This window comes from Manis javanica, chromosome 18 (assembly GCF_040802235.1).
Source record: "Manis javanica isolate MJ-LG chromosome 18, MJ_LKY, whole genome shotgun sequence".
NCBI lineage: Eukaryota > Metazoa > Chordata > Mammalia > Pholidota > Manidae > Manis > Manis javanica.
The window spans coordinates 17,681,922-17,698,814 of record NC_133173.1 but is presented as its reverse complement, the minus strand read 5'-3'; the positions used below and the strand labels follow the sequence as shown (position 1 = coordinate 17,698,814).

The 16,893-nt window shown below is 38.3% G+C and overlaps 1 protein-coding gene across 8 annotated transcripts in view; it reads left to right on the top strand.

Annotated features, from left to right (window-relative positions):
- The window catches only part of TJP1 (tight junction protein 1), a 271,810-nt gene that overhangs the window by 244,447 nt on the left and 10,470 nt on the right, over positions 1-16,893 (top strand). For 4 of the 8 annotated variants that reach the window (XM_073227120.1, XM_073227119.1, XM_073227118.1 and 1 more), the window contains 10 exons: positions 122-306; positions 409-504; positions 3,593-3,675; positions 4,308-4,518; positions 4,863-4,963; positions 8,171-8,524; positions 8,856-9,095; positions 9,725-10,597; positions 10,765-10,862; positions 12,786-13,013. In XM_073227120.1, the coding sequence (XP_073083221.1) occupies positions 122-306; positions 409-504; positions 3,593-3,675; positions 4,308-4,518; positions 4,863-4,963; positions 8,171-8,524; positions 8,856-9,095; positions 9,725-10,597; positions 10,765-10,862; positions 12,786-13,013 (2,469 nt within the window). Of the gene's footprint in view, positions 1-121; positions 307-408; positions 505-3,592; positions 3,676-4,307; positions 4,519-4,862; positions 4,964-8,170; positions 8,525-8,855; positions 9,096-9,724; positions 10,598-10,764; positions 10,863-12,785; positions 13,014-16,341; positions 16,412-16,893 lie in introns of those variants that run through there. The other 4 variants (XM_073227124.1, XM_073227123.1, XM_073227121.1 and 1 more) reach the window with 2 other exon arrangements.

Genomic DNA, 16,893 nt, shown 5'->3' with positions numbered 1-16,893 from the left:
TTCACCATTATCATTTAAACTATGTGAAGTTCTATCCAGTATTTTGACATTTTATTTCATTATGTGTCTTTTTCCATTTTGTTTTTAAAATATTATTATTATTTTTTTTTATCTTGTCCAGAGCTGAGCAGTTAGCCAGTGTACAATACACACTCCCAAAAACAGCAGGAGGAGACCGTGCTGACTTCTGGAGATTCCGAGGTCTTCGCAGTTCCAAGAGAAATCTTCGAAAAAGCAGAGAGGATTTGTCAGCTCAACCAGTTCAAACAAAGTTTCCAGCATATGAAAGAGTTGTTCTTCGAGAAGGTAGTTTATTTTTTACAGACTAACCTCATACCCTTTAATGGTAATATCCTTAAGAAAGAAAAGGCATAAACTAGGTTATTTTTCATTTGAATTCCTCCCCAGCTGGATTTCTGAGGCCTGTAACCATCTTTGGACCAATAGCTGATGTTGCTAGAGAAAAGCTGGCAAGAGAAGAACCAGATATTTATCAGATTGCAAGTAAGTAGCCCCAGGAGTGCCTTCAGATGAGGTTGAAGGTGTTTCTTTACTAGTTGCTCCGTTAGAATGAGTCCGACATTCACTTGATAGAAATTAAACTTTATAAGTGAAAATTTACAGTTACCCGTTTATTTTATTGGAAGGCCTGGGTGATTGTGTGTGTCCTTGTTCTACCCATTCCCTTTAATAATAAGAATCACCTTCTGTGAAGCTGTGCCCTCTTACCATCTTGTTTAATCCTGACAGTATTCCCAGGGAGTGTAGTAGAATCCCTCTGCTGAAGCTGAGCATCCTGAGCCTTGGGGTGGTTATGGCTGGGACCACCCCCAGCCTCCTTGGCCTAAACTTTTCTGGTGACACCCAGCTTAATGAGTAACTGAACTCAGCTTTGAACCCTTTCTGGCTCCAATCTAGTGTTTTCAGTCATTAAGCTAACAGAAATATTCACATATGTAAGAAGAGTAATAAAAGCATGACTCATGCTGTCAGTTCTTATTGCAGACATAGTAAGTTAGTGTTAAATATAAATAATGAGGATGTGGTGCTTTAAATGCCTGACAGATTTTGCCTGCAAATTTTTTCATTGTTTTAGCCATTATGGTACTTGAAGTATACATGCAGCTTAGTTATGATGACTTTGGCTTGCTTTAAATAAGATGTAAAAACTTAAAACCTTATTTTTTTCTAAACAAAAATACAAGTCTCTATTTGGAAAAGTTAGAAAGTCAATTTTTGTTTATGTCGTCATCACCCTAAATTTGCCCTGTTGTATTTTCTTCCTGTTGTATTTTCTTCCACCCTTCCCACCCTTTGTAAACATACTCCTACAAAGTTTTGTTTATACTATTTTCTTTCATAGTAGATAATACCATATTTTCATTTTATTATCTGAAATTCTGCAATCAAATTGTGGTGATTAGCCTTCTGTTGTTTGTATGGTTTGTTTCAATTTATGTTTTACCATAACAAATGATGCAGAAATCGGTCCATATTTTGTTAGCTTGTTTATGCTCTCCCTTGTTTCCCAGAGGATTTAAATCCTCAAGAATATGGCTTTTTCCGTATTTATGATTTCCTTAGACAAAATTCCAAAAAATATAGACATGAACATTTCCTGGCCACTGCTATATGTGATTATTATTGCTTTCCAGAGGATTGTGCCCTTTTTGTTATTCCCATTGGCACTAGATGAGACGCTCATTAACATTTTTAAGTGCTAGTTTAAAGAATCAGAACATTGCCCTGTTATTATATTGCTTTTCATTTGGATGATGCTGAAGGTGAATGAGGATATTTATTTTCTGAAACTCAGAAAATTTGCAAATAGTAAAATTTGAGCAAGTTAGGAAATACTTATTTCTGATTGCCCATTCAGTTTGTTAGTTTTTTCAGAAGAGATCTTTTTTTGGTCATTGTTTATAGGTAACATTTTGCTTGAAGTAGTTGGTGGTGACCCCACCCGTATGGAACAGGGTTTTTCAAATTTAGGAAAAGTGTGAATTACAAAGCTCTACCTTAAGGAGTAATTGATTCATTTAATTGGGTTTATTCTGTAGCCAGGCTTTTACAAAGGATTCAGATTGCTTAGTTATGTACCATTGAATTAATGAGAATCTTCTGAGTTAAGGAATTAGTAGCATTTTCTCCTACCAAAACTCCCCGTTGATCTCTCTCCTTAATACTCCTCTGTTCACCAGATTTGAAATTTTGCCCTCTTTGCCCATGGAGCTTTGTCTCATGATAGCCTAATTATCTAGAATCATTCACCTTGTTCGTCGGTGTGACCTCTGTCCTTCCAAATCTCTGCCTTTGTCTGATCTGAAACACCATTGCTCTTTCTTGCTTTTCAAGCTTTCCTTGAAACCCAAGTCACAAAAATTGCTGTTTCCTTTTAGTGAAGAACTTCATATGAATTGGACCTCTTAGATTCTTGGTTAGAAGTCAGCCCAAGCTGCATTTGGCATATCGTATACTGGTAGGGAGGGACAAGTTGCAGTATGAAACCACAGGCTGTCTCATAGTTATAAATTAATGGTCTTCTATGTGCCATGGTTCCTATTCTATTGGTATAAAAAGAGGTTCTAACCCAAAAACTCCCCAGCCAATCTGCCAAATAGCACTGTTGCTGATGAGTTATATAGACCCACCCAGGTATTGAGTTCATCAGCTCTCAGTGGCTGGGTGGGATACACCCAGGAGAGGCAGTGTGCCATGCAGGTAATACCATTTTTTCTGTATGTCACCGTGTAAAAATGGTTTGGAAATAAATAATGCTGTGCCAAGCCATATGGGAGCCTTAGGAAAAAGAAAAAATGTGTGTCCCTACATACATGTTTTTACTCTTTTTAGTGGCTAATTTTTTTCAGCACATTAAAGTAGATGGAAATTTTTTTTAAAACATGAAAGATATGCATATTAAAACTCACATTAAGTTTAAATATATTTATACCAAACTCAGAATTTGTCACTCTATTTCCAGTATGTAATGGAAGCAAGCTTATTGATGTTATTTCTTAAAACTACTTTTTTAAGATCTCATTTTCATTTGAGAGAATTGCCATATTTGATAATTTCTCTTGACCAAGAGACAATCTTAAATAATTTTTTCTCAACTTATTTTTTCTCAGCTTCCACTTACTGATTCTATTTAAAGTTTTGGTATACTATTCATTGTAGATTATTAATTTTGAATTTTTTAGCATACTGCATCAAAATGTTGCTGATGACTGAGGTTTTTGGGGTGGTCCCTATTAATTTTGCACCTGAGGCTGATGCCTCACTTGCCTTCTCCTAACCCCATCGTTGTTGAGAAGCATTGATCTGACTAGTGGCTCACAGCCAGGAGCAGGGACATTTGGCCGTGTTTAGAGACATTTGGACAGTATCTAGAGACATTTTTGTTTGTCAACAGTGAGAGTGAGAAGCATCTAGTCAGTGGAGGCCAGAAATGCTGCTGAACAGGCTGTAGTTCTCAAGACACCCCCATGACTGTATTAGGGAGCGCAGCTGGCAGTAGCGCCTAGTAGTTAAACTCAGATCTAACCAATGGAACTTTTATGTTTTGTTTTTGTGCTGACACAATGAATAGAAAGTGAACCACGAGATGCTGGAACTGACCAACGTAGCTCTGGCATTATTCGCCTTCATACAATAAAGCAAATAATAGATCAAGTAAGTTGTTAAAAATTAACTCCCATTATAATCTGAAAATACGGTGTTTTGAGTGGGATGGTGTTTGATTAATTTAAAAGTAAAAGGTAGTTTTTAAAAATTATTTCTGGTATACCATAGGAAAAAGGCCTTACTGAAAGACATTATAATAACCACTTTCAAGGGAATAGCATTACTTACATCAGAAGATCTTTCATTACTACAAAAAAGTATATGATGTTCAGATGTATCAATAGATTATGTTTATATTGCATCAGTATAATTCAAGGTGCACTTTGTTATTTATATGCATAGGCAATATGCTGTTATTCTACAAGAACATGTCAGGAACATTAAATTGTTATACTTACTTTCACTGTAAAGGAACACAGATAATACTGTCAGCTTGCAAGTATTGGGGCTGTCCTAAAAGTGATCTGGTTAGATAGGTTTTTTTAATTGGCTAGAAACTGTATTGAATTAACTTCTGATTACAAGTTTTTCTAACATGTGCTCCTGAGATATTTTGGAACACAGTTAAAGACCCATTACCATTGGAATGTAGTCTATCTAGGCTGTGGCTTTTCTCTGGACGTAATGATTCTTTATTAACTATGTCTTGTATCCATGGGTTTTTTTGTGTGTGTCTTCAGGACAAACACGCTTTACTGGATGTAACACCAAATGCTGTTGATCGTCTGAATTATGCCCAGTGGTATCCAATTGTGGTATTCCTTAACCCTGATTCTAAGCAGGGTGTAAAAACTATGAGAATGAGGTTGTGTCCAGAATCTCGGAAAAGTGCCAGGAAATTATATGAGCGGTCTCATAAACTTCGTAAAAATAATCACCATCTTTTTACAAGTGAGTATATTAAAGGCCTTCTTTTAGCATAAAATATCTGGACAATAATACGTAGGCAAAAGTGTTATGTTCAAAAACTAAATGTTATATAATCTTTGCCTTAGAAAGCTTCCTGTTATATTAACAGCTGCTGTTTGATTGAAAGAAACTGTGTAGTGCCAAAATAGAAGTTCCAAAGGTTTGTGTCCTTAAACATCAGCTTTCTAATTAACTCATAATTTAGCTCTAAGCAAGGTTGAATGAATTCTGACTTCTGACAGTGTTCTAAGCATAAGCAGAGTTGAATGAATTCTGACTTTCAACAACATTCTAATCATAAGACAATGCTGTTAACTTATTTTCAGCTACAATTAACTTAAATTCAATGAATGATGGTTGGTATGGTGCATTGAAAGAAGCAATTCAACAACAACAGAACCAGTTGGTATGGGTTTCTGAGGGAAAGGTAAGAAATTTCCTGTTACTTTTTTAACCTGTTCGATAAATTGTATAATCAGAGATGCCTTTGAGTTACTGTTGTTTGCTAATTATATTTTAGAGTGATTTGAGGAGAGTTCCAACTTTTAGGTTTTTACAATTTGTATGTAGGAGTTATGAAAGTTGTTTTTGGTAGTAAGATTCTGAAATTTACCCACCTACTAAATTACCACATTAGTCCTAGTCTCTCAGAGTTCTCAAATGTAACTAAAAAGAGCAGGGTTGAGTTCTGACTCTGCCCTTAGCTGACTGAGGAATGATTTTGAACCTGGCCTGGTGGGTTTGCTCCTGAGAATAAGGGGATTTTGGTGAACTATATTGAGTGTTTCCCGAAGTGCTGTGTTCAGCACATAAGATTCAGGACTAGCTCTGAGAAAAAGGGCACTCTGAAGGCAAATAATCAATGGGAAATCTTGTAAACCATAGCCCCCTTGGGGATTGGCATGGTATCCAGAAGAGTAGGTGCTCTGAGAAGTCTTAACATACTTTACTACTTTGTTTAAGCATTTCCCCAAATTCTTAGAGAATTTTTTATCCACCCGGCACCTCCTAACATTCTTAAAATTTATCAGGAAATGTTAGACAAAGCAATGCATCCTTTTTGGCTTTAAATTTTTATTTTACATGCATCTGAATGGCCAGCTTTAAAAACCTACTTTTTGTTGTCAGTCTTCCTGGTTTTATAGCAGTCTGATGGGAAAGGCCTGTTAGTTTTGTTGGGAGAAGTAATAGTTTTCTCAAAGTATACAGTTGAAAGAACCTTTTGTTTTTAATGTCTTTTACCTTCAGATCAGTAGGATGTTAATACATTTTGATTGCTAGAGAAAACTGAGAATATCTCTGATTTTTTTATTTTGTTTTCTGTATTTTCTTGTTGGCTTGGTTTTATGTTGTGTTTGCCCCTGCATGGCCCCTTCTTTCCACTGCCTGGCTGTGGCTACAGATGCTCTGGCAGTTCCTGCTGCATGCTTAGGACCACCACTCCCCTTACTCAGAAAACACACAACCTCTGCAAGAAGAGATGTTAAAATGCTTACATCTAGAGATAGTTAGTGTCTGGTCTGTTCCCACATAGAGTGATGTGTCAGAAGCATGGTTTTACTCATCAGTACACTTCGGGTCATGGACTGTACATGAGATCATCAGACCACTTTGAAGACTGACATCAGCTGGGATACTTGATAGACAAATCAAGGTGTAAAAAACCCACTACACCGCTTTACACCAATACACTATTACTAGTTTTTACTCTTGTGGCATTTGATAAAAGGATCAGAGTCCTTTTCATACTAATCTTGAATAATAACACAATTCTATTAGCAGCCTTTGATGGGTAGAATGTTCATACTTTGCACTGGTGATTCTTAAAATTAGTTTTAAATGCACAAAGCATACTGTTTACCTATCTGAGATGTTTTTTAAATCCATCAATCTCAATTTTCTGTAAATTGCCTGTGATATTATTGTGTGCTTCCTTTCATTGCTTGGATTTTAAAATAAAGGTCTGGCTTCCCCAGCCTTTTATGTGAGAAACAATAAGTCATTTATTATTAGGATAGACTGATAATTTTGTAAACCAGAAAAAGTTGTTAGGATTTGAGTCAAGCTTGATTTGCTCCTCCCATTCAAGTATATTTTATCAGAATAGAATCTTATACTAAAACCACGTCATTTCACATTGACTTTCCTGAGCTAATGACTTGGCTGGGAAGAATTCCTTTTTGCAGAATCTGGTGCAATCTTGTCTGTTCCCCCACTAAACCAAGAAAAAGTCATCCTGAGGCTTTCTTAACATGTAGGCAGGCACATGCCATTTCTTGGTTCAAAGCAACTCGTGGTTCTTGCTCTCTTCTGCATTTCATAGCACTGCAAAAACTAGGTGGACTGGTGGGTTCCAAGTTATTCTTCTCAAGGCCTTAAATATTTCCCTGGCTGGCTACTGGATTATAGTCTTCCAGAACCTTGGCAATAAAAGATTAGATAGCAAAAAAAACTTCTCTTTTGCAGCAGCCATTAGAGAGTTTAGAAGCCATTGAGATTTCGGTGGGAAAGAGCCTGCTGTAACCGAGCAGAGCCCTGGACTTCTCACTGTCTGGAGCCTGGCAGGTGCTCTGTGGAAAACAGAGCCGCTGACAGGCCTGAGACACCCTAGTCTTTCATATTAAGAAGACAGTGCTCAGGATCAGGCTCTTATCGAGCCTGGTTTTGGGACTTCACGGACAGCTCCATTCAGGCGGTTTGAGCCTTAGGTTTGTCCTTCAGTTCATGCTGAAATGGAAGAAAGATGGTCTGAATTCTGGATTCCAGATCTTTCAGTTCTTGTGCCTAGCTGGGCACAATGTCCAGGCAAGATCTTCAGGGACTGTTCTGTTTAACTAGGTACTAGTTTCAAGTTAATGTCCAGTGACAGTCTGTTGATGCAGGTCTTTAGTTCCCTTTCCCTCAAATGCTTCTCATTTTCTTCCTGGTCTAGAAGATAATGTAGACTACTAAAACATTTGGCTCTTAATTACTCACAGAAGAGAAGCATAACTGCATCTCTTCCTCACCACCCGTTGGGTACTACATCTGTGAAAGATGTTTAAATTCCTTATTTAATGAGGTAACCAGCACGTAGGTAGGCCTTATCCATTGTGTTTTATAAGAACTTTAGGGCCAAATACCAGCTTTTTTCAAAAAGTTTTCTTTATACACACACACACTACACATACACATATAACACCTCTCACTCAACTTGAACTGTGGCATTTATTTTCATAGTTACTCTCATGTGCGCTGTTCTGTTGGTGTGTCCTTGTTTCCGTGAGCTTGGGTTGGTAGCATTTTCCCTCTTCAGTTAGCTTTCCCTCTTCGCAAGTTAGTGACCAGGTTTTATAAACCTGAGTGGTGCCACAATTCCTTCATTGTCTTCTGGGGCTGGGCCCCAGAATACAGCCGAGTCCTGGCTGGCCAGTCAACATTTCAATCATCCAAGCCCTTCAGATCTCAAAGGATGCTCTGTGTGTCTGCATGTGTGCTTGTACAATCTTCTTGACCTTTTCTCACCAAAAGTTTCGAGAAATAGATGCAATTCTCCAAAGAAAAATATTCTTTTCAGTCTCTCCCTTTGTAAAATAAAGGCCATCTCTTAAAGAACTACTGAATAAAATTTTTAATTTACTTTTATTTGACCCAGGCGGATGGTGCTACAAGTGATGACCTTGATTTGCATGATGATCGTCTGTCCTACCTGTCAGCCCCAGGTAGTGAATACTCAATGTATAGCACGGACAGTAGACACACTTCTGACTATGAAGACACAGATACAGAAGGCGGGGCCTACACTGATCAAGAACTAGATGAAACTCTTAATGATGAGGTGGGGACTCCGCCGGAGTCTGCCATTACACGGTCCTCTGAGCCTGTAAGAGAGGAGGACTCCTCTGGAATGCATCATGAAAACCAAACATATCCTCCTTACTCACCACAAGCGCAGCCACAACCAATCCATAGAATAGACTCCCCTGGATTTAAAACAGCTTCTCAACAGGTAAGCAGCAAGCATTCAACGTTTTGTAGTTAGAGGTGCATTATTAAATTTTAGAATGTGGTGATTGAGTTAAAGAATATATTTTGTCCTTTCTCCAGATTAATAATTAATCTTTAATTTTGATTTGAGAATACCAGGGCCTTAATTCTAAACTTTGTTTGTTCATCTTACACAGCAGTATACTGAGTTAAAAAAAAAACTTTAGGATGTGAGGTCATAGTTCTGTTGTTCAGCATACTTAAAATGTATGTCTGCCAACCACTATAAATGGAAATGGGAAGTTAGCAGTAAACAGAAACACTATATTGAAAATATTTTAAACACTTCACAGAAAGCAGAAGCTTCATCTCCAGTCCCTTACCTTTCGCCTGACACAAACCCAGCATCATCAGCCTCTGCCGTTAACCCCAATGTAAATTTAACTCGAGTCAGACTGGAGGAGCCCGCCCCTGCCCCTTCCACCTCTTATTCACCACAAGCTGATTCTTTAAGAACACCAAGTGCTGAGGCAGCTCACATAATGCTAAGAGATCAAGAACCGTCACTGTCGTCGTGTGTAGATCCAGCAAAGGTACCTGCGCTACAGTGCTGCACTAATCTGTTGCTCTCCATTGATCTAGCACATGATCATTTTTGCTTTGCCCTTTAAGTGTTCCTTTTGCTTTTTTCTGTGGGTTTTTTTACACCATAGTGCTTTCAAATCAATACAAATCATTTTTGCATGGCTTCCAGGGGTACAGTGATGATTTGGAAATAGGCCTTTTAATTGGGATTCATGCTTGATATTTTTTTTTTTTTTTAGTTTTTGGCTTTCAGTATCTTCAGAATTCCTTAATGTGTAGTTGAGATTCGTAAGCATTTCTGTTTTATAAATTTAAAGTGTCCATAAATTTTCATTGTGACCTTTTTCAGTCTTAAATCAAGTGGAATCAATAGCTCAGTGCGTTAGTTTTCTACTAAATTTAATAATTAATTTTCTTTAACTCAGTTTTCATTTAGTACATGCTAAAGCATAAAAGCCCTACTTGCATTATAAATTTTGAGCTTTCATTTAAACCAGCTTTCTCCACTAATCCCTTTCTGTCCTGGTAATAAATGGTAGAACATACCACTTTCACATATTATATAATAGTTTTACCTATCAAAATAAGCTAGAATTAAAAACAAGCCTTGTATTTATACATGAATTTTTTTATACAGGTATATAGAAAAGAACCCTATCCTGAAGAAATAATGAGACAGAATCATGTTTTGAAACAGCCACCTATTGGTCACCCAGGGCAGAGGCCAGACAAAGAGCAAAATCTGAGCTATGAGCCCCAACCCCCATATGTAGAGAAACAACCCAGCAGAGACCTCGAGCAGCCCACATACAGATATGACTCTTCAAGCTATGCAGACCAGTTCTCTAGAAACTATGACCATCATCTGCGCTATGAAGATCGCATCCCTACATATGAAGAGCAGTGGTCATATTACAGTGACAAGCAGCCCTATCAACCTCGGCCTTCTTTTGATAATCAGCACCCTCGAGACCTTGACTCCAGACAGCATCCTGAAGAGTCCTCAGAACGAGGGTATTTCCCACGTTTTGAAGAGCCAACCCCTCTGTCCTATGACAGCAGACCACGCTATGACCAGCCACCTAGAACCTCCACCCTGCGACATGAAGAGCAGCCAGCTCCTGGATATGATATGCATAACAGATACAGACCAGAAGCACAGCCCTATTCTTCAGCAGGTTCTAAGGTGTCTGAGCCCAAACAGTATTTTGACCAGTATCCACGGAGTTATGAGCAAGTACCATCACAAGGATTTACCTCTAAAGCAGGCCATTACGAGCCTCTCCATGGTGCTGCAGTTGTCCCCCCTCTACTACCTGCATCTCAACATAAGCCAGAAGTTCTGCCTTCAAATACCAAACCACTGCCTCCTCCCCCAACTCTAACGGAAGAAGAGGAAGATCCAGCAATGAAACCACAGTCTGTGCTCACTAGAGTTAAAATGTTTGAAAACAAAAGATCTGCATCATTGGAGAACAAGAAGGATGAAAACCATACTGCTATTTGTAAGGTGAATATGTAACTGTGTCTTTCCTGCCTTGAATGCGTAGGAAGAGCAGTCTCAAAATGCTTTAGCTCTCCCATCACCCCACCCCACCCCCACCCCTGATCCCCCCGTTAAATGAAGCCTGTTTGTAATTATTTGTTCCTGGGGCCTGTTTGCCTTATTTTTTGCAGCCTCCAGAGGTAGCATCTAAACCTCCAGGTGCTCCCATCCTTGGTCCTAAGGCCACTTCTCAGAATCAATTCAGTGAACATGACAAAACACTGTACAGGTGGGTGCACTTTCTGGTGTTTGTGGCATGGAACTGACCAGGAATCTGACTCTGATTTAATGAGCAAGCCTTGGACTATGTTAGTAGAGAAGAGGAAGGAAAAGGGAGAGGGTCTTGTTTGTTCTTAAATGAAAACCACCAGCTTTTCTAATTAAAGTAGTGGTCCTGGGAAGAAGAAAAATTAAGGTCTTTAGTATATCTTTTGTAACAAATCTTTGTTAGAACTTCAGTAAACAAATCTTGGAGAAGATATTTTTCTAGCAAATGATTAAAATAAAAATCTTAAAGCTCTAGCATTTGTACTACATTTTTTAGTTTAAGTCTTTTCAGACTTGAGAATTTTCAGTTCTTAGGGGTAAGGAAAAAGACTCAGTTGGCTAAAATAACTGAAATTAATCACTTTGCAAGTATGTACTGTGTGTTTGCCATTGTTATAAGCACTTCAGTGCTGTGAGGGAAGAGGGTGGTTTTCCACATTTTAAAGAGAGTGACAGAGGCTGACAGGGGTGAAGTAGCTTACAGGACTTGGTAGAGCTGGGAGAGAGCCCTATCCTGTGCTGTTAGCGGTGGCCACCTCGTACGGCTAACAAGTGGCAGACCATCTGAGTGCAGGTCTTCCTACCCATGTTCTTCCTAATGTGTTCTGTTTGCTTACATTTTTTTTATTTGCTTACATTTATGCTTACACTAAACAGGAACTACTGTCTAACATACACATTTTCCTCTTTCTTTAATGATGTCTAGTACTTTTCATGAAAATGTAAACTGGTGTCTCTCCTTTAGCCAGTATCATTAGGAAGTGAGCTGTTTAACATAAAATAAACTTGTAGTAACTGAAATCTCAGCCCTTTTTTTGGTGTGAATTCTGTTTACCCATTTTTGATACTAAGTTTCTGAAGTTTACTAAGCAGAGCATACATAACAATGTACAGACAGTTGCCAAATTAAGATGGTTCTACCTAATGACATTTGGTCTCAAAATGGTGCAAAAGGGATTCACATTCAGTAGAAATCATACCTCAAATTTTGAATTTTGATTTCTTTCCGGGTTAGTGAGATGCAGTCTGATTCTGATGATGCTGGGCACCAGCAGCAAGCTGCAGCTCCCAGTCAGCCACATAATCACAAGGGTAAACAACTGATAGACATACCCCATTCTGTACCCATACAATCATTCTGTGTTTTACTTTCAGTACAGTATTCAACAAATTACATGAGATAGTCAACACTTTATTATAAAATAGGCTTTGTGGTAAATGACTTTGCCAACTGTAGGCTAATGTAAGTGTTCTGAGCATGTTTAAGGTAGGCTAGGCTAAGCTGTGATGTTCGGTAGGCTAGGTGTATTAAATGCATTTTCAAGGATATTTTCAACTTAAGTTTTTATCAGATTGTAACCCCATTATAAGTCAAAGTTCTGTATTAGCTTAATAACTTATTTTCTTCTCATCTGCTTTCAATGTTCTCTAGAACTTTGGACTATTTAGAGCTATTTTCTTATATAAGGATCGTTTATTGATCCTGAATTAAAGCTTTCAAAAACCCTTTTCAAAGTTCTTACATTCTCTGTTATCTCTTGTTACTGACATTGGTATATGTACTTCCAAGAAGTTCTCTACTGTCTTGGTTAAATTCCCTTTTCTCTTTTTGATTAAATTCTTTTAACTTGCTGTGAGCCCACTAACCAGATAATTATCAGGCTTAGCAGATTGTGTTAAAGGACTCAGAAGCCAGAAAAGGGCTGCCTTTTAAGTGTAATATAGGAACACATGGGATTTGGAATGTTCATTATGACTGTTGGACTGCTCAACTAGATCCTGAATAACCACAGCAGTCAGCAAAAGGTCAAGATAAAAGATACATACATTCCATTTTCTTTGTAAAATTAACATCTAAAACGTTCCTTTAATTATTCATCATTAGGATCCCAGAACCTCAGAAACCTCAAGTGAAGCCACCTGAAGATATTGTTCGGTCAAATCATTACGATCCTGAAGAAGATGAAGAATATTATCGAAAACAGCTCTCATACTTTGACCGAAGAAGTTTTGAAAACAAGCCTTCTGCACACATTCCTGCTAGCCATCCCTCAGAGCCTGCCAAGCCAGTTCACTCTCAGAATCAACCAAATTTTTCTAGTTATTCTTTGAAGTAAGTTATTTAACCTAAGACTTACCTTTTAAAATAAGATGAGACATAAAAGTTCAGTAGCATCATGTGACCTTCAGTATGTTTTGGAGGTAGCCAGTTAAGTATGTGATACACAGTTTGTGTAGGTGCGAGCACTGCAGCACTGTGCATACCTCCTAGCACTGGGATGTGTGTGTGTATTTTGTTCTTAACGTCTGGTATCAGATACATAGTTTTCACATTAGGAAAGATAGAAAAATCAAAGGGTTTTGAGGTAGGAGAGAATAAATTGTCAAGTCCCTCATTTTTAGGTGAACCATACGAGTCTCTCCTGAGCAGCACACTTACTGCTGGTTCTTTTCCTTTTTCCTGTTTTTATATTTAACATTTTTTAATATTTTATGTTATAAATATAAAAACAGGGATGTGAGGAATGACATTATTTGAAGAGAACAGTTTTTTTCAAGGTGAGAAAAAGCTTGTTTTTATTTTGTGGGAATTTTGGGGGAGGAAACCAAGATCCAGGGAGTCAGGGTGACGGGCAGACCTAGGACTGAACCCCAGGTTTCTTAATCCCCAGTCTGTGTTTTTGTGACTCCTTTCTGTTTGTCTTGGATTTTTTGTTGTTGGTTTTTCTTTTTTGGGGTTTTTTTTGTTGGGGTACAAACCCACATGTGTCTGTGTGGGTTCATATCTCCTGCTAGTTCTGCCTCTCTGGTTGAACCCTGAGTGATAGAGAGTTTGCTACTAAGAGTGGGTTATAAACACACACAGGCACAGGTAGGTTCATACTTCATAAAACAAACCTACGGAACAAAAAACAGATGTGGATTTATCAGGAGTTTGTTTACACAGTTGTGGGACCTTGCTCAGCAAGCGCTTAGTGTGTCGGCAGGACGGGAACAGGCAGAGCCCTTTGGGAGTCTCTGGGCTCGGGGGGGGGGGGTCTTAAGTCCTCTCTAAAAAGTCCATCCATATAATCTCATTTTGATTAGTTTAAAAACTCAACTAATTAGAGGCATTACATCTGAAATTGATCAAAGCAGCACGTACATTAGTGTTGGATTCACTAGGACTGTATTTCAGTCCAACAAAGTTGACACACCAAAAAGTCATCACAAAGCACTTTTGTATCCCAAGTTCAAAAGTACCCAGATTTTTACTGAATTAGTTGCTTGGGATTATTAGAACCTAACTATCACTTGTCATTTACTACTGAGTGAAAACTTTTTTAGAATATGCATTAGAGCCTCTAATGGTAAAAATCTAGTTCTAATTACCACTTTTTTCTAAGACATCTTTTGAATCAAAGATTTAAAACCTTTTTCCACTGTCATCCAATTAAATCTTTGTCTACAGAAAAAAGAAGTTTATAAGAAACACAAATGCAGACCTTTAGTGCTGCACTGGGGCTTCTGTTACATGAGTGTCTTATGTACCGCTATGTACCTCCCCTGTCACAATGCTTGAGAGCTGCCTGGGACATCTAGACAGTGTCCAGGCTAAGGTGAGCTAGGCACTGAGCCTTAGGAGCTCACCTCTAGGAAGGTAGAAAGGTATGCCTTTTTGTAATCATTATTATACTTAAACCATTAAATAATCATTCTTAATCAGAAGAGGACCCAAATGTGTAGTTTAAATAATTTATTTTTCCTTTTTACCTACTTGGTAAATAGAATACAGCCTTAAAAGAATACATCTAGATCTAAAAAGTAAGTGAAAAGTTTTGCCAGGGAGTCAAATACAAGACATTTTTGGTTTAGTGTTTGTTAATTTGGTTTTCTACAAAGACTTAACAGTATTTGTGATTGTGTCTAACTTTCACATAGGGTCTAGAACACTGCTTGTATTTGGTGGGTTGGGGCCTGGTAATTACTTGTTTAGTGAGTGATGCACGAAAGGCCATAGTGTTACCAAGTACCTCAGCAACCCTCCTTTCCATTAACGGAGCTCTGGGAGGAACTGGTATCAGCTGTTCAGAAGCTTCACAGGGATATATTGCCTTTGAAAGAAATAGATAACATTTGCCTTCATGATTTCACTCAGGACTGTTTGGTTTTACTCTTTATTGTTAGGAGTGTTGTGGGAGTAAGAAGGTATAGCTTCAGATGGGTACTAGTCTACATTTCCTTCCCTTGTAACATGAAATTAAAACTCGCCAAAATGGCAGTGCATTTTCCCATGCAGACATTTAATGGTTAGAGAATTGGAGAGGAGAGAGAGGGTCCTGGAAGATGACCTTCCAGAGTATATTTGCTTATGAGCCACTTAGAAACACCTCAGACATGGTGGGAATTAGAAAGGGGGAATGTCTGTATTGGTTAGCACAGGACAAATGCCCCAGAAAGCACACAGTCAGCGACTGTCTTAAAATTCTGGAGAGCTGCTTTGGGATTGGGAAGATTAGGAGACAGTAGCTCAGACGTTCACCTCCAAAGTGAGTTAGAAGTTTCCAGAATTCTGAGACAGGGCTGGAAGAGCAATCTCCCTCTGGCTCTCTGCAAAAGTCCTAGCCCTGAGATTGAGTCAGCTGCTTCAGGGCAGTTAGGGATTTTTTTGTCACAATATCTGTCTCTCAAGACTCAACCTAAATGTTGGTAGTTTTCAGCCTTTTAGGAACTAAGTGTAAGATGGTGGTAGGTTGACTTCATGTGTGTGTGACATTATTAAAAGAGGCTGTGAGATTTGAGCATGGCCTGTTTGCATATAGGCTCCACCTGCCATAGGCTTAGCCTTAGGACTGGTGAATGGATTAAGGTCTTGGTAAGAAAGGAGCATGTGTTGATCATAGAAGCATTTCAAAGGTATACATATTTCTACTTGCTGACTCATCCTTACTCTGCTAGGGGATCAGTATAGCTGTCCTGTTGCACACTTCCCCCTGTGTGTTCACTTAGAGAATTTTTCTTGATTCGCTCTTTTCTTTTAATGGAGCGTTTTCTTCTCACTTATTCAGAATCTGCTTATTTTCCAGTACTACTCCTTTATTTAGTTCATTTATTTGTGTACCACTCGCAACCGCAGCAAAAGTGGGCAGGGGTGAGAAAGGAGTAAAGTTCGAACACCTTGGCCCTCAGTATCAGCACCAGTTAAAAAAAAAAGCACATGGAGGGCTGGACCTAACTAGTGACTAAGTTACTGTTTTTTAATTTATTGGTCATTTCCCTAGCTAAGTGAGAATTGGTGATATTTTCTTATATAGATCAAATTATCCATTTTGAAATGGTGGGTGTGTATTTTTTGGTTGTTATTTTGAAATGACATTTGAGTTCCATTTGCTGCAGATTTACTTAGTTAGATTGACTATTTTCTTTAATTTTTCTGTTGCGCTTGCTTTGCCATCACCTAGATTTCTTGGCTCTTACACTAGCTATGACTACCTGAAAAGGACCATCAAGGGGTAAGACTGGCATTAATGTGAGGCTGTTCCGTAAGATGTCCCTCCCTGTGTCATTGGCATTATGTGCACTTTCAGATTTTAATGTCATCCTCAAATGCTTCGTCTAAGTGCCTGGAAGCAAGATAACAGCATAGTTCTAAAGTTAATCATTAGACTTCTTCAACCAAAATTTTTCTGTGAAAGTACTTTCCAAATATTTATGTTGTTGTTTGTGCACATAAAGCTAGTGCAACTTTGGCTCTCTGCAAAGGTTTAGGTGGCAATGTTGCAATTAATGGGGCTATTTTAAAGATTTCTTTTTGTGTGAATTTTCTGTGTTACATACTAACAATTGGCAGTCCAAGAAAATAAACATACATGGCACAATTTGACCTAAGTGAACCTTCTAATATCAAGCAGTATCTGCTACTCCAGCAGTTGTTAAACCAAGAATGGATTTGGTGAATCAAGAGCAGATTTTAAGGTAAAAATGTCCAGTTTTTTTAATGTTACTGAAACACA